This window comes from Balaenoptera physalus (genome assembly GCF_965194825.1).
Source record: "Balaenoptera physalus genome assembly, contig: HAP1_SCAFFOLD_1154, whole genome shotgun sequence".
Lineage (NCBI taxonomy): Eukaryota > Metazoa > Chordata > Mammalia > Artiodactyla > Balaenopteridae > Balaenoptera > Balaenoptera physalus.
This window is the reverse complement of record NW_028125640.1, coordinates 131,389-154,575: the sequence shown is the minus strand read 5'-3', so window position 1 is coordinate 154,575 and position 23,187 is coordinate 131,389. Positions and strand designations below refer to the sequence as shown.

At 47.4% G+C, this 23,187-nt stretch overlaps 2 protein-coding genes across 7 annotated transcripts in view; one reads left to right on the top strand and one right to left on the bottom strand.

The window, feature by feature from the left end:
- Positions 1-4,189: 4,189 nt before the first annotated feature.
- LOC309653776 (NUT family member 2G-like) overlaps positions 4,190-23,187 on the bottom strand; it is a 128,260-nt gene continuing 109,262 nt past the window's right edge. The window contains exons 3-7 of the mRNA XM_082478561.1: positions 9,152-9,866; positions 6,850-7,022; positions 6,102-6,397; positions 5,598-5,714; positions 4,190-5,077 (exon numbers count right to left, since the gene is read on the bottom strand). Of these exons, the coding sequence (XP_082334687.1) occupies positions 4,283-5,077; positions 5,598-5,714; positions 6,102-6,397; positions 6,850-7,022; positions 9,152-9,866 (2,096 nt within the window). The 3' untranslated portion in view covers positions 4,190-4,282. The remainder of the gene's footprint in view (positions 5,078-5,597; positions 5,715-6,101; positions 6,398-6,849; positions 7,023-9,151; positions 9,867-23,187) is intronic.
- The window catches only part of LOC309653780 (uncharacterized protein), a 104,476-nt gene continuing 96,971 nt past the window's right edge, over positions 15,683-23,187 (top strand). The window contains exons 1-3 of one of the 6 annotated variants that reach the window (XR_014259467.1): positions 15,683-15,757; positions 16,263-16,347; positions 16,480-17,764. Coding sequence is in view for 1 of the 6 variants with exons in the window: in XM_082478576.1 (XP_082334702.1) it covers positions 15,722-15,757 (36 nt within the window). In the remaining 5 variants the exon portion in view is untranslated. Of the gene's footprint in view, positions 15,758-16,262; positions 18,117-23,187 lie in introns of those variants that run through there. The other 5 variants (XR_014259465.1, XR_014259466.1, XR_014259464.1 and 2 more) reach the window with 5 other exon arrangements.

Here is a 23,187-nt window from a genome sequence, read left to right as displayed (position 1 = left end):
TCAGCACCTAGATTCAGGTTGATAGGAAACCAGACAATTTGGTAACAGCTTTTAAAGAATACAAATATATTCAGTCCTGTGAGATTGCAAGTGTAAGCCTTGCTGGGCCCCAGAAGCAAGCAATCTGAAGATATTCCCTGGGGAGCAGTCACAAGAAAACAGGGCTTCAGATAAGTGTACAAGCTCCATTCTGGGAGATACCAGTGAACTGTAGTAAGGCAGAGTGAGGGTGGAAAGATGGTACCCCCAGCCTACCTTCCTTGAGAGCACATCCGTAGCCTCTAGATGTGTGCTGAACCTGAAGCCTGCTCTTAAGTCTTGTCCCTACTAGCAAATAGGCCTTTTTCATGTAAAGGCTGGGACTGTGTCTCAGTCTGATGTGTAGTGGTACAGCCTGGGGGTGGTATCCTGCCAAGAACTGTCTCTCCAATTGTTACAGTCCCATGGGATGCAGAAAAGAGATCCCTCCTGGCCTCCAGAGCCAGGTGATCAAGGAGCATCCCCTGAGTGGAGGCCACAAAAGTGGGATCTCCCGTCTTGGAGATTCTGGCTCTCTGGAGCACATCAGAAGGAAAGTGTGAAGATGATGCTTACTGGCTGGAGTGAGGCGCTGGGAAGAGTGCAAAGATGACACCATCTGAATAAAGGGGAAAAGGGAAAAGAAAAAAAGAAAAAGAAGAAGAAGAAAAAAATATATATATATAGCAAGACAGAGGAAGAGCAGGGAAGAAGGAGCCAGCTGGCTGGAGCACAAAGTTGTCACCTGCAGGAAAGGAAAAAGGGGGAAAAAGATGGCACCTTTCAGCTTTATCAAGGCAGAGAGAGAGCAGGAAGATGGCACCCGCCAGCCTCTGTCCCTGGGGAGTATTCCAGCAGGCCCCTGTTCCTCAGATTAATGCTTTAAAATTGGGAAGTGAGTCTCTTTCACAAAAAGTCAGAGTGCTTTTCAAAGGGCTGCTTCTGCACTTGGCCCTGGGGCAGGTGAGTCTGTGCACAGGCCCTTTAAGAGCTGTTCCTCAGTCCACCACAGCCCTGTGGGTCTCATGGGATGTGCCTTGTTGGTCTTCAAAGTCAGATGTTTTGGGGGTCTATCTCTCAGGTGCCAGCCTTAAAATTGGAGTGCCCAATGTGGGGTCCAAACCCTTCACCTCTCAGGGAGAAGCTCCAGGTTTTGAGCTCCTTCCTGATTGTGTGTCTCCACACCAGGGATGGGATTTATGGAAAAATTGTGTCTCAGCCTTTCCTACCTGTTTTGATGTGGTTTCCCTCTGGTTTTCCTGATGTGAAGGGGTTGCTCCACCATCTTTTAGTTTTTTTCAGAGGAAATTTTTCCATATGTAGCTGTAGATTTGGTGTGTTTGTGGGAGGAGGTGGGTTCAGGATATTCCCATGTTGCCACCTTGAACTGGAACCTATTTACTATGTTTTAAATTTTGGTTTTCAATCGTTCGGTTTGTTACTAGTATATGGAAATATGATCCATGTTGTGTATTAATGTTTACATTAATGTAAACAATGTACAATGTACATTGTTTACATGTAAACAATGTAATGTAAACAATGTTTACAATGTTGTGTATAGATCTTATATTCTGAGATCCTGCTAAAGCAATTTATTATAATTTATTACGAGTTTTCTTATACATTCCTTGGAATTTTCTATGTAGACAATTATGTCATCTGTAAATAATGACAATTATATTTCTTCTTTTCTAATATGTATGCCTCTTTTTTCCTTTTCTTGCTGTACTACACTAACTAGAATCTAAAGTACTACATTGAAAACTAAGAGATGAGAGTGGACATTCTACCCTTGTTTTTGAACTCAGGGAAAAACATTCATTCTTTCACCATTTCATGTGATGTTAGAAGTAGGTTTTTGGTAGATGTTCTTTATTAGGTTGAGGTAGTGACCTTCTATTCCTAGTTTTCTGAGCATTTTTAATATGAATGGGTGTTGAACTTCGTTAAATGCCTTTTCTATATTAATTGGTGTGACAGTATGTGTTCCTTTAGACTCAATATGGTAGATTACATTGATGATTTTTTACCATTGAACCAGGCTTGCATCCCTGGAATAAATTCCACTTGGTCATAGTCTGTTATTCATGTGGATTCTGATGGTAGGTATTCTTGTGGATTTCTTCTAGTAGGGTAAATTACGGTTCCCCAAAAAGGTCCGTGTTTAACCCCTCCTATGACAATATGTGAATGTCACCTTGTATGGAAAAAAGGACTTTGCAGCTGTGACCAAGTAAAAAATCTTGAGATGAAGAGATTATCATAAATTTTCTGGGTGGGCTATATATAAACACAAAGATTTGTATAGGAGGGACATAGGAAGAGTCAGAGTTGGAGAGACCATGTGATGAGGGAAGCAGAGAAAAAAGTGATGCACTTTGAAGATGGAAGAAGGGACTAATTCCAAGGAATGCAGGCAGCCTCTAGAAGACAGAAAGGGAAAGGAAACAGATTCTCCTGTAGGGCTTCAAAAGGAACAAGCCCTGAGACACCTTGACTAATAGACTACTGAGCTGCAAAAACTTTCTTTCACAAAGGGTCAAGGAGGGCTGGGAGCACATATGTGCTGCCCACCGGGACAGAGGAGGACCTGTGAGGCTGACCTACAGATTAGTGGAGGTGGAGAGACATGAGCCCCTTTCTTCTCCAAGCTCTTTGCAGGCTCCAGCAGAGAGCCATGTCACCTGTGAAAGCCTGCGGCCCCAGTTTTGCATGCTGATGGTGTAGGGGTCATGTTCAGGGAGTCCCTGTTGTCCTAACCCCTGCCTGGGTCCTGGGGAAGGAATCAGAACTCAGAACCTGGAGAAGAGCCTTTGGCCAGCAGGGAAGGGGCGTGAGGCCCGGGGCAGGTCTACAAAAGATCAGAGCATCTGAGTGCTTTAGGAGGAAGGGGCTTCAGAGGTGGGCCAGCACAGGCTGTGACGGAAGCTAAGCCGACTGGGAGGGGGGGCAGTTCGGGGAGATAGCAGGGGTCTGCTCCCTGCCCTCATTGTTTGCTCGTCTCACCCTTATGAGCGGGTCATTTCCCCTGCTCTGATGATTCAAAGTCTCTGCCGGCACCCACAGGACAGTGACTGAGGCCTCCACACTCCTCAGCATGGATCCCAGCTCCCACCCAGATCTGGGGCCGCAGACACCTCTCCCCCACCCCTGCTGCCCCTGTGAGCAAGCTGTTCTTGTGAAACACGGTCATAGTTTGTCAGGAGGAACTGTTTTCTATGGGAATACAAATCAGTGTTGATACCAATACACACACATGTCCAGCCATGGGTGGAAAGGGAAGGGACAGTAGTTCTGGGGTGTCTTTGCACACCCCTAGGCCCCTAAGGCCAGTCCCCACAGCCACAGACAGATGGGTCCTCCTCCCTCAGTTGAAAGAGATGCTGCTGCACAGAAATCCCACAAGTTCCACAAAGGGGCCCAACTGTCGTTTCCCTTAGACTCACCTGTAACAGGTGCCCCATGAATTTCCCCGCGCCCATTCCCCTTGTTGCATCCTCACTGGGATTAAGAGGTAGCTGCCTCAACCACTCTCCACATTGCAATAATCCCAGTGGGACTAGAGAACGCTCCCGCTATGACGAGGCAGACAGTCCTGTCCCCATGGCCAAGACTTTTCCTCTCTGGTCAGGCCACCCACACAGGAAACCCTGGATGAGCGGAGGGTCACCCCAGCGCCATCGCCTGGCCACTTCAGGGAAGCAGAGAGCAGCTCCATAAAGACAAGGGCCGTCTCCAGGCTCCGTCCTAGAAACTGGTTAGTGTCCAGAGGGCTGAGAGGCACAAAAGCAGCTCTCCCTCCCCAGACGGTTCAGGGATGCAGAAGATGCTACAGATGCCCCAGAAGGCCCCTAGCCAAGCAGGCTTTAGAGAAGCGGATGATGAGGGGGTCCCTGGGGAAAGTGAGAGCTATGCGTTCCCAGGGGCAGCCTGAGGAGTCCTTGTCTATGTGGAGGAAAGGTTTGGCCACCTGTAGATCCATAGCTCCTGTGACCTCCCTCACCCTTCCTTCCTCTCAGGATCGCTCTCTGTGGAGCAGCTCCACACGAAGAAGATGACAGTGGCCTGAGAGCATTTCCCACCAAAACTATCTTTATTCAAAATTTTCATACATCACTCCGAAGGTCCTGCCCACACCCACCTCCCCCACCTCCCTAACCCCCCACAATCCCAGGATCAGCACTGGGGTGAGGAGGAGCCCCTAGGCTCCCCTGGGGGCCGCCCTGGGGGGCTCGCCCTGGAGGGCCGGCCCGGCTGTTCCCTACTGGCTGCAGTGCTTCCTCTTCTTCTTCCTCCTCTTCCCTGTGACAAACGGGTCACGCTTTCTCTTTCTCGGCTGTGAGGGGCGAGCCAGCCCCAGAGCCAAGGCTGGCCTCGCAGAGACCCCGTGGCCAGCCCCGGGGATGGGCAGCTTCTCAGCAGCGGCTGGGCGCCCACACAGAGCCCGCTTCCTCGACTTGGGAGCGGCTGGTGGATCTGGGCTGGGGCCTCTTGTCTGAGGGGAGGGGGCCTGGGGAGCACTCTGGGCCCCCCAACCTCCAGGGGAGGCCAGGCCTGAGGCAGGGGCAGGACTCTGGGACAGCCGGCAAGGCGGCAGGCTCTGCGGAGAGGCCAAGAGGGAGGCCAGGCTGGGGAGCTCCTCCTCGTCCTCACTGGACGCGTCCCTGGGCCCTCGGGCCTCCGGAACAGGAGACGCCTCTCTGAGAACAGACGCATCCCTGGGTCCCAGTAGAGGGCCAGTGCGCCTTTGACCCTGGGGAGGGGAGGGCTGTCCAGCCCGGAATGGAGAGACCTCCTGACGTCCTCGACAGGGACCAAAGACTCTGAGCACGAACGGGCCAGTGTCTGTTCGGATGGGCCTATGAAGAGCCTCAACATCAATCTCTGGTGGGCAGGCTTCATCACTGACCCCTCGATGGCGGTCTTGGTCGTGCCTCTGGGCACCTTGGCCGGCGTGGGACTCAGATGGACTTGAGCCCATTCCGGGTGCACTGTGGCTCGGGGCTGCCGGCCCACCTTCCTCCTCTTTCAAGTCCAGGAGTTGTTTCTGCACCAGCTGGTAGGAGGGAGGAGGACAGTGACGGCTCCACGCGCACGTGTGAGAGGAGGAGCACTGGGCAGTGGGACAATGGCCCTGGGGGGGAGGAGGGGACGGGTGACCCCAGGACTAGACTCCAAATACAGACACGGTGGCATTCCTGCCATCCTCCTGCACCTTATTCCCAGCTGTGTGTCCTTCCCTCCGCTCCCGGCTCCCCATCCTCTCCTTCCTATCACCCTGAGCTGCACACACCCCAGAGAGGGCCCTTCCCCATGCCAGGCCTCCGAGGCAGGGAAGGGATGGACAGAGCCATGTGGGCCTCCTGCTCTGGGGCCCTACCTCTCCCCTGCTCACTGGGGTCCCTCGTGCCCTGGTCTTCCTGGGCGTCCCTTGTCTCCCCTGTTCTACCTGCGATCCCTCCCTCCTCTGGCTCCCCTGGGCAACCTGGTTTCCCCTGTCCCCTGGATCACCTGGGGTCCCCCCTCCCCTGGAGTCCCCTGGCTCCCTAAGTGTCCCTCTCCCTCCCCTGGCTCACTTCTTCAGGGGTGAGTCCTTCCTCCTGCTTCAGCTCCTCAGCAAGGGCCAAGAGATCCAGCCGCGGGTCTGGGGAAAACAATTCTGCCGGGAATCGAGGATGAATGACTGCCTCCACCTCGGACAGAAAGAAGAGGCTGTGAGCATCCTTGGCCAGGAGTGGCCTGTGACACAAGAAGACCAGGAGGGAAAGTGAAAAGCAGAGACCCACCCCCACTCTCCTCCACAAGGCGGGGATGGTCAGCACACACACACACACACACACGCACATACACAGTCACACACAAAAGAGCACTTATACAGATGCACATACACAGACACACAAAGGCATACACACAGACACAAACATATACACACATACATCTGCGTAAACCTCCCCTAACACCAGGCTCAGGAACAAGGAGCTGAGCTTAAGTCCCATCGGCCTGAGCAGAACCCAGATCTTGGGTGCTGAGAGTTCCATGCCCTGGCATCTTGTAGACCCCAGGCTCCAGGCCCAGCCTACCTTGGTGACAGAGTGTTCCCGGGAACGCAGCTCGTCAGTGTAGCTCAAGAGACGCGGGTCCAAGTAGGTGTCGTCCTCTTCCTGCTTCAGCTCATTTCCGTCCTTTCCACATTCTGCATGTGACTTGCCCGTGGCTGAGTGGACGTGCCCCACCAGCGCCTCCATCCTCTCCACATACTCCCTCACAGTCTCAGGGGGAATCTCCTTGGGCGCCTTGGGCTCCGGGGGCCACTGGGATCTGTGTGGCTTCGGGTGCGAGGGCTGGGCCCTGGGGCCGGACATCCTGGGAGCACAGGCTGAGGCAGAGCAGAAGGAAGGGAAGGAAGGTGAGGGACTCCCGGTCCACCTCCTGACCACCGAGCGCACGTTGGTGAGGGCATTGTCTGGGGGACATTGATGTGGGTGTGGGAGGGGTCAGGACCATCTGAAGCCTCATGCACAGTTGGAGAGGGGAGGTAAGGGGGTCATCTAAGAGAGTCACAAGTAAGGAAGTGGGGAACCTCCAATTTTCTAGGGGTCTCCCCATCAAGCCCACTTCTTAGGCAGACTTCGTGTGGGGTCCTTTGACAGGGAGGTGTGAGAGGAGTTACAAAACTGACCAAGTCAATACCCCGTAGTGACAAGGGGCAGCTGAGACCCCACCCCCAACCCCCCGCCTCGGTGGCTGTTTTGGTTGAAAGACCAATGCCCCTGTCTTGAAAGAAAAGGATCCACAAGGGGGCGGTGGCCAACCCTAGGCCCCTGTTACCTGTGCCTTCAGCTCCAGTGGGAAGCTGGGTGCCTGGCTGAAGGCCCACTTTCGGGGCTGGGGGCCCCCGAGGATCCAGCTTCGGTGGGGCTGGAGGAGGCAGGTCCTGCGCGCACTGCATCCACTGCAAATGCTGAATGTGCATCTCCTCCTTGGCCGCAAATTCCATGAACCTGGGGGGTGACGGAGGCACAGTCCACTCTGAGAAAAAGGCCTGGGTTCTGGAGCCCAACAAAGGCAGCCAAGAATGAGGCATTGGGAGAGGATGTGCCTTGGGGCCGTCAAGGCCCTGTGAGGTGCTGTCCACAGCAGAGAGCTGCTCCTGGAAGTGATAACAAAATCTGGGACCCTTCCTGCCTCACCAGCACTGGAGGGCATTCAACAGCATAGACCCAGGTCGCTGAATTGAACCAGGTCAACGGGACACATGGCTGACCCAGGGGGCACCCTCCTCATGCCCCCCGTCTCCATCCAGAACCACATGAAGGGCTGACAGCCAGAGGCTGGAACAGGCATGTGTTCCCCACAGGGGTCCTTGCCCGAATCCAGGACCCTGGGCTAGGACTGAGCCTCCTGGAACATAGACCTGGAGACAGGACCCAGGAGAGGCTGGACGATGTGGATGCTGAGCTTAGAGGAGAGGCCTTCCCCTCCTCTGAGAGGCGCTCGTTTGTTTGCTTTTGTTTCTTAAACCAAGGGGATTACCATGGAGCAAACACTGGAAGGGCCGGAGACCCCTGGGCTGATGGCAGCTGGCTTCCCCAGCCTCTTGAGGGAAGCCAGGGTACCCACTCAGGCCACTGTTTGTAAGGAGAGGAGGTCCCAAGTTTATGTTAGTGGCCGCCAGCCACCCACCACTAAGGAAGCAGCAGGCTGGCGGGTGGAGCTCTTTCCCCGGCCCAGCCCATATGGCCGGAGTTGGACCCCTACTGGACTCACAGCTTCACCCTGCCCCGTCCTGAGACCTTCACGTCAAGGCAAAGGTAGGTCAAAATCAGGGGAAAGCAGAGCTCCTGGTGGAGGAAGGACAGAAGTCTCAAACTCTCAAGGTGAGGGAGGGGTTTCTGTGGGACAGTAGGGCCCCTGGGCTGCGGGGCCCCTGTGCTGGGTGACAGCCCTTCTCCTCTGTCCTCTCTGATGAGCATCCCCACGGCCAGACCCTGCCCTCACCCACTCGCCTCACCCTCCACGCAGCCCCTGGGCCCAGGACGCTGACTCACTTTTCCGCCCTCTCGTAGTAGATCATCCGGTCAAGGTTGCTTCTGCACCGCCATTCCTGCATGGCCCTCCACAGTCCCTCCTCCTGCGTCATGCTGGGCTTCAGGCGGGCCAGGGATCGAAGCACTGGGCTGTAAGCACTCGGGGTCAGTCTCCGGGCCCAGCCCAGCCCCCACCTGCCTGACCCCACCCGCCCATGTGGACCACACATCACTCAACCCAGAGTGACTGAGCAACAGGAGGGTGAGAGGCGGGCGTCTGGGAGGGCAAAGACAAGCCTTCCCGGCCACTGCTGTCACCGCCTCACACTCACTCAAGGATGACCCTCCACTCCCAGGCTAGAGCTGGGACATTGTGCCTTGGGGAGCTCTTTTCCTCCTCAAGGCTGCATTTTCATCATAAAAATCATCATCATCAATGAGGTGTGGCATGTGCCAAGCAATCTGCTAACACTTCATAGATTAGCCCAAGGCGTCTTCTGCACAGTCCTCTGAGTGAAGTGTAATTGTCCCCTTTTTACGAGGGACCGGAGGTTTAGGATGGAAATGCCTGCTAGGCTCACAACTCTAGTGGGAGAGAGCCCACGCCCTTAGGAGAGCTCTACCATCACCCTGTTCCTAGTGGAATTCTCCACAACGAAGTGGAGGCATGCATAAAGCGCTCTCCTGGGCCCCGTGCTCCTCCCCCTCCTCTGAAGTGACCTCCCCTGGCCATGTACGCTCACGTCCTGTATGAAGGACACGGCACCACAGGAGAGTGCGGCATCCACTCCTTGGCTCCTCACCTTACACCACGACCCTCTCTGACTGCAAGTCTTCAGTCCGTATTACCATGAGAATCATGGAAGAGCAAGCTGACCAGACTCACAGGGTGGTGGGGCCAGTTGAGATAGGGCACATTTCAGTCCTGATGTCACGGACTGGCAGGCCCACCCATGTGACCGACAATGTGCCTTCTCATAGCATGGACATCGCCCTCACACCTTCCTTCCAGTATCCCTAGAAACCTAACGTGCGAGTCCATCCCCAGTTCCTCTTTATCTAAAAGCTCCCATAAGCTCAGGACCCTCTGAACGTTCACTCACATGAGAAAGCAGGAAAAAGCTTCTGCATCAGGACTCAGGCGAAAGTGTCTCCGGGCCAGGGGCTTGAAGCGCTGCCAACGTCGGAAGTTACTGTACTCTCTCTGGGTGTTAGAGGAGCCATCCTGCGAGGCGCTGGACTGGTTGGTGGCCAGGCGGCCCTCCCTGGAAGTGCCATGTGGCCATGGCCCAGAGTTCCCTGGGCGAATGATAGGGGCCAGCTGGGCAGCTGGTGGTGGAGCTTGAGGAGGAAAGCCTGGGGTCCAGCCTCCCTTGCCAGCCTGACTAACTCCAACAGCTGAAGCAGTCACAACGGTCCCCATCACAGGGGTTGCTATGAATACGGGTGCAGGACATGCAGCACTGCTGCTGAGGGCCCCTGGAGCGCTCCAGTTGAGGGGGGCCTGAGTAACGACAAAGGTCTGAGTCTGGGGGGCCTCCACTGTCCTCCCTTGTGACCTCACTTGGACAGTGAGGTTGCAAGCCCCAGGGGCACTGGGGCCACGGCCACCATTAGCCACCATAGGCGTCCTGGGGAAAGCTGGCAGCAGCAGGCTGCTGCCAGGAGGGAATGCTGGGGTGATGGGACGTGGCAGGTGCTGCTGCCAGGGTGGCCGGTGCTGGGCGCCAGGAATGGGTGGAGGGAAGGGCACTGCCGTGAAAGTAGACAAGGAGGCACCGGGGTTCATGGTCACATCCGTTCCCAGCACTGGACATGCTGTTGAGGCAAAGGAAAGGAGTAAATGGAGGAGGAGAATGGGCAAGTGGGACTGAGGCTTTCTGTGGCCTCAGAGTGTAAATCTCCACAGGTGAGGGACACTTGGACAAGGGAAACTGTGCAACGTGCAAATGTCTTCAAGTGATTTTCATGCCCTGACCTCCAGTTGAGAATTATTCCACTGGTGACCTCGCGCCCATCCACCAAGGTCCCTGACCCCTGTCTGCCGAGAAGAAATCGCCTCAGCAAGCACTGACTTGGAGAGCCTCCCTAAGGCACCCCCTGACACCTAAGCCTCACAGGCTGTCTCCCAAGATCTGGAACTGTGTGGACAACCGCTCTGTGAGAAATGCCCCTCAGCCGGCGTACTAGCAGGTAGGGACCTTCTCCAAGGTAAGTTCTAGGCACCCAAAGGCCCTTTGTGGACAGGTATTGTGTAAAATATTAGGGCCCCACCTCCTCCTCAGTCCTCCTTTTCCTGATGCTCAGTAGAAATCCCCTCTTTCTTTCCTAGCCTCACAAAACAAAACAAAATGCTGGAAAATCTCTCTCTAATGGAATCCTGATACAAACCCATAACACTGGCCCAGAATGCACCTGCATCTCAGAACAACCCACAGCAGACACGTAACATGGGCCAGGTCCTGCCACCCCCTCCCCAGTGCCCAGAGTCACTGTCATCACTCAGGAGTTCTGTTCCTAGGAGGCGGGGGTGGGGGGAGTGGTGTGTGAGAAGTAGGCGCGTGTCCGTTAGATTCTGTCATTTCACAGCCAGTGATGGCTGCAGAGGATTAAACAAGGGCCAGGGAATTGTCATGTTACATTGGTCATGGGAGTACAGACCTCCTGTGGTCCTTCCCCCTCCAGCTCCCAATAACGGAAAGACAATCTGAGAAGCAGGCAGAAGCCAGTTGCCATGGCGATCAAGTTGTCTGGATCACATCCCTGTTCATGAGAACAAGGTACACACCACGGAGCACCTAATTAACCAGAACAGGTGTCATAGGACGTTTAATAATAACACAGAAGATCGTCTTCCTGCCCCTGGGCTACACTCCTTCCCCCTTTAAAAGAGGAAGCAGCCTTCACAGACATTCCACCCGAAACAACCCCACTCCACATCTGTCCCCTGTCCATGAAGGAGTGACAGGAAATATGAACAAACTCTTCCTCTCAAGGCAGCCTGAGGGTCCACCATGAGATACTGGACGAGATGAAGTAGGTCTGAAGTACTGCGATTCCACAAAAGGAAGAACAATTCAGAGCAACTCAGGAACCTGAGCCCTCTCTTGGCTGAAGTTACATGGTTGCCCATCCCCTGTTGAATCCAAAGCAACAGTTGTCTGAACTGAGAAGTGAGCTCTGGGCTGGGAGGAGTGGACGAGGTGTGGGCTGCGGCAGTTAGAGTAACCTCCTGCCTAGCTCTCGGAGAGGGCACTTCACTGCAGGTGTGGCCACACACAGCCCCACTGAATAGTTTTCTCACCAAGACCATCTCTCCCCACGGCCCCCTTAGATACAGTATGCTCCTGTTCAAATCCCTTAGAAAGATATGGTGAGGCAAGCTTCAGGTGCCTCAGGAACACAAGACACGTCTAGGCTTTCCTCACGACCCTCCCTGTGTCACCACCAGGACATCACACACATTTGAAACACACACGTTTCAAAGTGGCTTGTCTCCCTTCTAGAAAGAATCAACCTGCCTGCTGCCATCCTTTCTCCATAGCCAGGGCAATTCCTCTTGATCCACCTCCAATGACCCCTCCTCCCCAGTGCAGTCTCAGGTTTCTTCAGGCTCCCCAGTCTCCCCAGGTGAAATGTCCTCGTGTGTCCAGTGCTCTCTTCTCCCTCTACTTCAGTCCAACTGTGTGCCCACCGTGAAGTGTCACGTGTGAACCCGAAGGATGTGAGGGATGGCAGGGTCTCTGAGAACACACCCCCAGCCTATAGGCTTACCTCCTTCTGAAGCCATCCTGCAGGCTTGGGCACGGACTACTGCTGCCTGGTAGCCTCAATGAGAAAAGTCAAGACCAGGACCCAGAGAGTGACCTGCTTCACTTCGCAGACGCTCAGGATCCAAGTGAAGGAGGGGCAGGTTTGAATCATAATAGTAGAATGTGGCTGAAACATTCTGCAGTGGGGGAGGGGCAGAGGGCACGTGGGTCTGGGTAGGGTGGGGGTGGGGAGACATTCCACGAGGGCTCTGGCAGGTAGGCAAGAACCGGAAGTTCCTTCCACCTCACACAGTGGCAACACAATTGGCATGTGCCTCTTTACGCAGTTTATAGACTGTTTTTTTGATTCACGGCACCGAGGTTGGACTTGACGGTCCCTTCCTTTCACTTCTTTTTCCATCAACCTAGTTTTGTGTCCCTCAACACACTCTGCTTCCTACCTGGCTCTTGACTTACTTCAACAGAGACTAGACTTTCTGAACAAAATTCAGAACTGTTAGTCTGATAAACACTTGGGTATTTATGGCCACATGGAACTGAGTATTTGAAATTAGGATTGTCTCAGCAGATCCAGTGTCTTTGACTGCTGTATGTACATCACTCCTAAGGGAGTGGTCCTTGTGCTCCAACCAACATCCAGCAGGACCAGCCTTACTAATGATCCTTTGTGCTGGAAAGCCCCCGTCCATCAAAAAACCGTCATGCAGCCCCCATGTCCAAGACCAGAATTCACTAAATGTCTTTCTCATAGTATTCCATGGTTGTAAAAGATTGAGTTTTTTACCTTTTAAATGATTTTAGTATAATATTTTAAGCGAGCAACACCTTCTCATGGTTCAAAATTAAATTGTGCAAAATGGAATATGCAGTGGCGAGTCCTCCTCCCACCTCTTTCCCGGGGGAAAGCAGTGTTACCTGTTTCATTAAAATCTTTCCAGGGATACGCCATGCAACTAAAAACGAAGGCAATCTGTTTTCATTTTTAAAAATGCCTTCTTTTTTTTTTCTAGTTGAAAATTCATATATGTTCTAATATATCTGAGGATATTTCCAATGATTGTATGGGTATCGTGGCTCCTCTGTTTCTGCACTAGATTCCTAGAACAAGAATTTCTACAGTCTCTTACATTTCAAAGTACCTGAAAGAATAGGGTGGCTCGATCTAGCAAAGAAAAATAACAAATGCCTAACTGAATTTGATTTTTGAATTTCACATAAACAATGAATTCGTTTTTAGTATAACGGTGTCCCATGCAAATTTTGTACATACTTTTACTGCAAATTCTTTCCCTCTTTATCTGAAATTTACATTTAACTCGAAATCTGTATTTTATCTGGCAACACTACCAAGAAAGTATAAACATACCAAGCTATTATTAGTTACTCATCTTTATGAGAAAGAGAACTTGGAGTGACGAGACTCAAGTGTGCACCTTGGCTCCAACAGAAAACACAACTGTAAACATACATAAAATCTGCAGGCTCTTTGGATGAAATGGATTTGGAAGAGCCATCATATAAGCACTGAACATCTTGGCTTAGTAGGGGTAAGGACAGAAGTAAGGAACAAGAAGGCAGAAAATCTTTTTCTCTTTCCTTATGGTAAAGGGACTAAACATCCTAGAGCCCTGGTTTTTCTAGGTGTTAAAAATCCACTACCCATGAAATGGATGTGCACCTTGACACAATGCCAAGAGTTTATCTACCAGTTACCAATCCCCATTCAGACAAACCCACTTCCATCTAAATCCTAGCCTGCAAGCCCTGCTTACAAGTTTGTTAATTTCCTGTCTGCATTTCTTACCCTTGCTCTTTAGAATCTAGGCCTCATCATTGCATATGGTCCCATCTGCACGGGAATCATGGTAGCATTCCTTTTAAAAAACTTGTTTGATTATTTTTTTCATATTGAGAATCCATGTCAGTCAGTTTAACACTATCAAAATGATATGAAAGAGTATTTGTGTTTTGTGTTGTGAGAGGAGAGGACTGTTAGGAAACTTGTCAAGGGAGACGAAGGCTGAAAACCTTAGAGGATGGCAACCAAATCTCTTGGGAGACGAGATTCACTCACTGCTGTAGCAGCAGTACAACTCCTACTGATTGTGGGGTGTTGGAAGGAAACAGAGGTTTAGAAGGACTGTTCCACAGTGTGAAAAAGACTCCTGTTGGTGCTTAAGAAGTTCCTTGCCCCTTGTCAGGAAAAATTGACTCAAAAGAAGATGAGAAGATAAGGTGAGAATATTTCAAGCAACATCATGGTGAACTTTATATCTAAAGAAACTCCTGTTGGGGACTGAAAAAAATAAACAATTTGGGAATATCGGTCAGTACTGGAGCTTTCATAATGAAGGAAAACTTAAATGATTGTCAACCAATAACTTCACACTAGAGGGATGGTGAGGCAAAATATTGTACCCAGGCACTCGAGAAAGGCAGGCTTCCTTGTTGCTTTCTCCCTTTGTTCAGTCATTCAACCAATTATTTACAAGATTCTCACTCATAATTCTGATACAGTATTTGAAGGACTCTTCTCAAGGCCACTGATACAAAAATTGCACTGTGCAAAAATTAGCCAGTCCCAATTCTGCGATCACTTTTGTAATACTTCAAAATCCTACACCTCAGAGACAGAGATAATCAAATTAGCCCAAATGTAATTTGGGAAGAGCAGTCACAGAAGGGAGTATCTAAAAGTCCTTTGGATCATGGTCTCTGACTATTCCTGCACAGAGGCTGCAGGCAGGCATTGACTACTGAGAAAAAACAACTCTGGACATGCATCACAAGCCTCAGAAGACAGTTCATCTTCCACTCAATCACGAAACATTAAAGAAACGAAGAGATACCATGTTTGTGTCTTGTGGAGTTTTCAAGTCTGTGCACTTGGAGGCGCTTAGTGCTGTTAGACGTGAGGGGTCTTCAGAGGCATCCTGTTGAGTGAGAAATGCTCTAATCTTGCAATTGACCAGAAAGAGGATCTGATGATTGAAGTTTCTTTGGGAAGTATTACAAAGTTAGGTCAGTAAGTTGATCCCGCTACTATTTTTGTTGTTGTTGTTGTTTTTAATGCCAACTGAAAGTCTGCAAGATATTACAAAAAAGGAGGGAGGGAAAGGAAAATTGTTCCCATACTACCTGCTGTGTTGAAATTGGCCCAGATTGTCCACTCTCTCTCAAAGTTATTTAAAAAAAAAAAAAAAAAAAAACCGTACAAAGGAAACACCTGTGAATCAACATTTATTGAAAAACCTCCATGTATTAAATACACTGAGAAAAAATATTCTAGTAGAGTAAATGCCTTTAGAAAAACTCTAGGAATGGAGTCAGGAGACAGTATCTTAAGAGTGTTTCCCAGGTCTGAATTCTTTGCTAGAATTGTTCTTTAACGGAAACTTCAGGCTTGCTAGGAAAAAGGACCTACTGTTTTTTGAAAGGCATAAAGAAGAACCAAGGAACTGCAGTCCAAAGGGCATGAAAGCACTTGCCCCAATTTGAGGCTACTGTGCTTAGAGCGGAGCTCTCCAGAACTCTTTGTAGCTAAGTGCATGGGTTTCACGTGTGCAGTATAAAAATCACAAGTGCACATCTCACAAGAGCTGGTTTTAAGAAGAGACCGTCACGAAGGTTCCCGGCGAGGAGCATCTCCAGAGATGCTCCGTAGCGTGCCCGACCCTGGATTTCTCTCCTCTCCTGCAGAGACCTCCTGGAACAGATCCCCGCGCGCCCCTCGCCTGCACGCCTGCGCACGCCCACTGGGGCGGGGCTCTCGGGCACGCGGACCGCCGTCCTCCAATGGCTCCCGGCGTCGTTGGGGCAGTCGGCTCCGGAAGACAGGAGCGCATGCGCAAGCGCGGAGGTTGGGGCCCAAACGGCCGTCCGGCGGGGGCGGGGCCTGTCATGGCGGCCTCGAGAGTCAATTCCAGGAACCCTGAGGTAAGGGGTACGGGGACTTTTCACCCCTCAGGTGTCACCGCTCTGCACTGGTGTTCACCCTGTGGGTTATTTGTGCCCTTGTCCATGTAAGGAGACTCCCCACAATGTGGGTTCACGCCCCCATAGAGCTCGATTCCCTTGAGGGGTTTACCCCAGGGTTATTGGCTCCACTGGGGAGCCGGCTGCATGAAGGGTTCAGTGATTGCGGGGCCTACAGTGGGGGGGAAATAGTGTGTGCGAGCTATTAAACAGGTGCCGTTCTAGTCTGCGCGTTCTGAAGAGTACAAAAGCCAGAGGGAGTTCTTGCGAGTTGAAAACCCTCATCTGGTTCCAAAGGTGCAGCTCAGGTCAATGGAATATGAGTGAAGATCTAGCGAACATCCTCACAGCTTCACTAGTAACTTTTTAACATAAAAATATCAATCAACACTTATGTTCAAACTGTACTCTTTTGTCAATGAGAGCAGTAAGTTTCCTGAATCTAACAATAAGCATTTATTCGTAGTCTGATACTCTCAGATCATGACGGAATTGCAAGCATAGTTTGGCTGGTGATGCAAAAGTTCAGCAAAAATCAACGAAAGGATTAGGTAAGAATCAATTCGGTATATAGAATTTACAGTGAAGAATAGTGTACATTTTAAGTTATTTGTAAATTATGTGCACACATCCATTATATCTTTAAAATTAATTATATGGTATATATCTCCACATTTCTTTAGGGAGTGCTGATTCAGGTTATTAAGGCTTTGCTTGATGACACACCACTGCAGGTGCGTATGGGGCTTAAGGTAGTTTATGTTTGTATTCTGGGGTTGTGAAAGTACTGTGTGGGTGTGTTTGTAGTGTGAATTACATATATGTGCGTTTGTGGCTTGTTGGAGTTCAGTGTCTGTATTTAAGGATATTAAGAAGTTACATCCTTGTTTTTGGCAGTTGGGGAGTTGTGGGTGTTTATGTGTATCTGGAAGTGTCATGTTGTATATGCGTATTTGTAGATCTTCCAGGGATTGTAGGACCTCATGGGCAGTGGGTGGTTTTATGTATATCATTATTTGGGAGTCTATTGGGAATGTGTTTCCATGAATTCCTGGCGTGAGGTTTATTTGTGTATTTATGGAGTTGGTGAGAATCTGAGTAGTGTATTTGCATTTGTGGGTTGGTGATGTCTGTGTGGATATTTGGGATTAAGTGGAAGACATGAGTGTGTTGTTGTGAGAGTGGATGTATTTGAGTTTATGTAGAGGGTTTGAGATGTAATTCAGATGTAGTCAAGTTGTTTGGGTTATGTATTTGTAGTGTAAGACTTTGGGAATGTGCGTTTATTTGTGTGTTTTCTCCCAGCATGTTAGAAATGCGTGTCTGATGGTGGGTTTTGAAGGGTTAGCTGCATGTACATAGTGGAAAAGTTGGAAAAAGTACTTGTGTTTATTATTTTTGGTGTAGGGTCATGTGTTTTGCCTATTTTTGAAATGTAGAGGGATCATTTGTATATTTAGGGCATGCTGTATTATGTGCGTTTCTTTTGGTGGTTTTCAGGAATTGTGTGTTTTGGGGTGTGTGAGGGCAGGTTTAAGACTATTTTATGGGACTGGTGGTATAATGTATATGTGCATATGAATGTGTTGTTTGGTGTGGGGTTTATATGAATCTGTGTTCTGGAAGCAGGTGGTGTTATTTCAGTGTGAGTATTTGGGAGTGTGGGATTATGTATATGCAGATAGTGTGAAGCCTTATGTTTATTTTTGGTTATAGGTTGGTATATTTCCATATGTGTAGTATGGTGAGTAATTGGGGGTATATTTGGGGCTTGTGGTGAGAAACATGTATGTTGAGTTTGTGTGTGTATTCAAAGAGCGTAGCAGATTAGATGAATATTTTCTAGAGTATGTGTTTACATTTTTCATTGGGGGTTATTTGTATCTGGAAGTGAGTATTTTTGTGTTGATATAGTAATGGAGTTATGTGTATACAGGAGAATGGGAGAATTTATTTGTACTGGAAGTATATGATATGGCTCTAAGTAAGTATTTAGGGGTATGGAGGTTTAAGATGTGTAATTTGGGACTTGGAAGGGGTTTTATGTGTATTTATATATGATATGCTGGAGATGTGTCCATGTGTCTTAGGAGTGTGTACTGGTTTGTGTGTATATCCATCAGGGCATGGGTGAATTCATAGGGTTTGAGGTTGTCAGAAATGGTCACAGTGGTTTCCCGGAATGCTGGGATTTTTGTGTTTGGAAATGTTTGGGGATTGTGGTGGTAATGTTGGATTCTGGAAATGTAAGGATGATGTATAGTGTTTGGGGCGATATATATATATTTAGAGATTGGGAATATTTGCTGGTGTGTGTGTCCATGAGTGTGTGGGGGTCATGTGTGTATAGTAGCTACAGTTGAGGGATTGTTGGTGTTTTTGTGTCTTGTATGTATCTGAGCATGAGGGGTGTATGTTCATGGTTAGTTTATGAGAGTGTGCATAAGGGCTTTGTGTGTGTATTAAAGTATTCAGGGATCCTCTTTGTGTCACTTCTGGAATGTACTGGTTGAAGAACTTGGTGGAGTTGCTTATATGTGTATTTTCAATGTTCGTGGGATGGTCCTCTATATATTTGGTAAGTTTGGTTGTTTTGTGCCTGTGTGTGTGTCTTTAGGTTCATGGGGCTTACGGGGTGTGTATTCTGAGATATGGGAGAGGTTCAGTGTATGTATTTGGAAACAGAGAGGCTGTGTAGGTTGTGTGTTCAGGAATTGTGGAGTATATGTATTTTGGGACTGTGAGATTGTGTGTGGGTATTTTTTTGGTGGTTCATGAAACAACTGTATACTTGGTGTTTTTTGAGAGCCTATGTGTCTACAGGTTATTTGTTGTGAATATACAGGTAGTGTGTTGGTTGCATATGTTGGTATTTGAGCACATTCAAGGTGAGTGGTTTTGTGTAAAAATCAGGTAGTGAGAGGTGTTTTGTATGTACATTCAGGTTTCAGGTAGCAGTTGTATGGGTGTGTTTAGTGTATATGAAAGATTGTATGTTCTGAGATATGTTCTGGAGATATGTAGTGTGGTTTTGTTTGTATATTTGGGGTGAGAGTTCAGGGTGTTACTCAGGGTGCAGTCAGACTGTGTGCACATATTCACATGAAAGGGGATGGGGTGCGCTGGAACTGGCTCGTACTAGCTTGGTATAGTCAATGGTGCATATCTCTTCCCAGCTCTGTGACGTCAGGTTGAAATTAGTCATGCTGAGAATAGTTACACCAGGTAAGTTGTGAAGCTCCGTAAATCAAAGCTTTCCTACCTGCCCTTGGAAAGCATTTTATTAAGCATTCATCAGCATTTATCACTGGTGTGTGTGTGTGTGTGAAGTAAGAATATTCAGGCATCAGTGCGTACGTGTATGGGAGACTCTATGAGAATTTTGAGTGGGGCATTCAGAGGCTGTGGGCCTTGGTATTTGTGCCTTGACCCTGGTCGATCAAGTTGGTGCATTCTTTTTTTTTTTTTCCTTGCCCATGTACTTTTAATGTTACAAGTACATTTTGTTTCAATTCTGACATATTATTTTATGCTATAATTGATATGTTTTATTTACAATAAATATAACAAAATATCCTTTTATTATTTTATTAGGTTTTTAGATTCTGTTTTGTTCTAAGTACTCTTTATATGTATACCTGTTACAGTGCCCTTAATTTTCCTTTTTCTTAAAAAGCTTTTGCTATCTAGTCTGTCAGTTTTAAATGGTACTCACTGACACTCATATATACAACAGTCAGTTACCTTTTTCAAATTTCACTCTTCTCCCTCTCTTCTCCTCCCATTTTTAATGGAATTCTTTCCACATACTCGGAACATGTAACAATTAAACACAATTCTCTCACCCATTACCCTACTCTTGTGTTAGTATTTGATTTACAATTAAATATGTTAAATAATCACCAGCAATCATTTACCAAGGTTTCCTCAGTGTGTGCTGTTGACATGAGCTCATCCTATTGTAGATTCCTCATGAATGACTCACCTGCACAATAGTCCCTGGGTTCTTGCACAGTCGAAACTGTTTACTTATAGACTCGATACGTTAAAGGCAGCTTGGCTGAATATAAAAACCTTGGGTAACTTTTGTTCTATGGAATATTTTGAAAATGCTGTTCCACTGTTGCTTTGCATTGTATGCTGCTCTTGAGAGGCTGGTGCTAGACTAATATTCTTCTCATTATAGGTAATTTGATTATTTTGTTTAGAGGACCTGATGATTTTTTTCCTTAGAGTCGTTTTACTAACATGTTTCTCAAAGTGATTTGTTTTTGAGTCATTTTCCCGGGTACAAGGTAGGCCCTCTCAACATGTCAATTTAAGTTATCTTTTATTTCCAGGTAGTTTTCTTGCCTTACAGATTTAAATATCAATATTTATTTCTGTTGTGTTTCTTTTTCATTTCTAGTAACTCTAATTATATAAAGATCAGATTTTTTTTTCTTGCCTGCCTGGCATTTCATCCACTTTCTCCTTAAACATTTTTACTCTTTTAAAAAAATCTCAGATGTACTCTCTTGGTTGTCTTCCTGCCTTTCCTCAAAGTCCCTTATTAAAATTTTATTCCAATCTGTACTCTCTTGGGCACCCTCTAATTTGTTCTTCCTTCCCTGGTGGACTTTGTCTTTTTCTTCAATTCCTTTTCTGAACTTGATTGACTTTCATTGAATTTTTTGTGTGTTTTGTCCTGTTTTGTCATTAGTTTTTAAAATTGCTGATTCAATGCATGCATTCAATGTTAAAAAACTTATTGTTTTAAAACTAATTGCTTGTTTATGAATATTTAATTCAATTTAGAAGTTTGTTACAGTATTCTTCTGCTCCCTTACTAATTTTTGGAAAGAATATCTGTCACAGGAAATATTTTAATTTGAATTTTCTATTTACTTTTTGTAGTACTTTATGTTGAATTGAGTTAATTTTTTTTCAATCCTAGGCCTTTTGTTGATAATTTTCCTGGCGTAAGAGTGCCCTCTTTTACCAGTATTTTAAAATGCATTTAAAATTTTTGATTATGTTGGTAATGGTTGGGATGGTGGCAGAAAGAGAGGAGAGGTGGTGTGACATGTTTGTCTTTGGTTTCTGTAGGATCCTTAACTTTTACTTCTTCCTTTTTCTTCCTTCTTTCTTTTCACTGCCACCACTTCTCCATTTGGCAGATTCTCCCCCGAGAAGCAATGCTTCCCAAAGGCTAATACCTAGAGTTCTGCTTACTTTCAAGCCCAATTCTTATAGCTGATGCCAGAAATTGACAATTCTTCAACTTGTGTTTAACATTTTGACACTTACTCTTGTAATCTCACTTTCTGGAAGTGATTTTGTCTATCTTTATCTGCATCTTCTGTTCCACTCTTCTTTTTCACAGAATCTCTTAAGTTCGCCTTCCCTCATTCTTCATGCCTGTAGACTTTTACCAGCCATGATGATACCGACCAGGGTTCTTGGCCTTCCTCAATAAACAGAAATTGACTAGAGGCCAGACAAGAAATTCAGGCAAGGCTTTATTGGGGCCCCTGCTGCAGCAGTGGGGAGCCAGAACAAGTTACCGGTTCCCTTGCTCACTTGCTCCCTTGGTGGGGGGGAAGTGAGCTGGTTCTTTATATGGGGTGAGCGTAGGGGGTGTCCAGGGGTCAGGCCAGAGGGGTGGCTTAAGTGTTTTGTCCACCCCTCTGGTGGTGTTGAGTGCAGGGGGCGTGCTCAGTACCCTGCTTTTGCTCCGGACACCCTGTTTTTTTGCTCCTAGGTCTTCAGAAATGACAGTAGGGAGGTTTTTTGTTCTTTTTGTATCTTTTATACATAATTTGTCCCAACTGCGCATGCATGCAGTTATCTTTAGCCCCTTATAGTTTCTTTGTATTTTTTTGCTTGAGGAGAGGTTTGTCCAGGTGCAAGCATTGCAGCACTGCAGCAAAAGGTCCCAGGTCCCAGGCCTGTCTCAATGAGAGCCTGTTGAAATTTGTTTTTCATTTCTCTACTTGTAAATAATTAGAAGTTCGTGGTATTCTCTGTACCCTAGTATATCTAAAGCATGGCCAGTAGTAATTTTATTAGTGTTCTTTATTTGTGTTGTTTTACTTGTCATTGTCGATCTTCTGGTTTGGAAGGTTGAAGAGATTCAGGTTCAGGTGGTCACCATTACAATCTGTAGCTGGACAGTTTCCCAGGCAAGGTTTTAAACAAGAAAATGGCAGTTTTAGAAGCTGAGCAGAGGCACTACTGCAAGATTGAAAGAGTGGAATTGGGGATCACAGTAATTGTTCTGGTTGGTGAAGTGACTCACAATAAGTAAGTGGCAGTGGAATTTAGAAGTGAGGGTGGATTCAAATTGCACTCAAAACGATAAGGACGAATTGTCAGTTTCTTAAATAAATTGTCTTGGGACTTCCCTGGTGGTCCAGTGGTTAAGACTCTATGCTCCCAATGCAGGGGGCCCAGGTTCGATCTCTGGTCAAGGAACTAGATCCCACATGCCGAAACTAAAAGATTCTCGCATGCCACAACTAAAGATCCTGCATGCCGCAACGAAGATCCTGCACACAGCAACTAAGACCTGACACAGCCAAACAAACAAACAAACAAACAAACAAATAAATATTTAAAAAATAAATTGTCTCTTTTTAAAAAATTGTTATGTATGGACTAAATTTTCTATTCATCGATAGCAAAATAATCAGTTCATGGGTAAAGATAACCTCCTGCCAATGCACAGTAAAGATACCCGCTGGTCATTGACCTTCAGGAAAATTCCAAAGGAAGCATTGTATTTTTTGTATTGAAGTATAGTTGATTTACAGTGTTGTGTTAGTTTCAGGTGTACAGCAAAGTGATTCTTTTCAGATTCTTTTCCCTTACAGGTTATTACAAAATATTGAGTATAGTTCCCTGTGCTATATGGTAGGTCCTTGTTGATTATCTATTATATATATGGTACTGTGTATATGTTAATTCTGAACTCCTAATTTATCCCTCCCCTCCTTTCCCTTTTGGTTCCATAGGTTTGTTTTCTATGTCTGTGGATCTATTTCTGTTTCATAAATAAGTTCATTTGTATCTTTTTTTTTAGATTCCACATATAAGTGATATCAAATGATATTTATCTTTCTCTGTTTGACTTACTTCACTTAGTATGATAATCTCTCAGTCCATCCATGTTGCTGCAAATGGCATTATTTCATTCTCTTTTTATGACTGAGTAATATTCCATTGCATATAAATAGCACATCTTCTTTATCCATTCATCTGTTGATGGACACTTACGTTGTTTCCATGTTTTGGTATTGTTAATAGTGCTACTATGAACATTGGAGTGCATGTATCTTTTCAAATGAGACTTTTCTCTGGATATATGCCCAGGAGTGGGATTGCAAGATCACATGGTAACTCTATTTTTA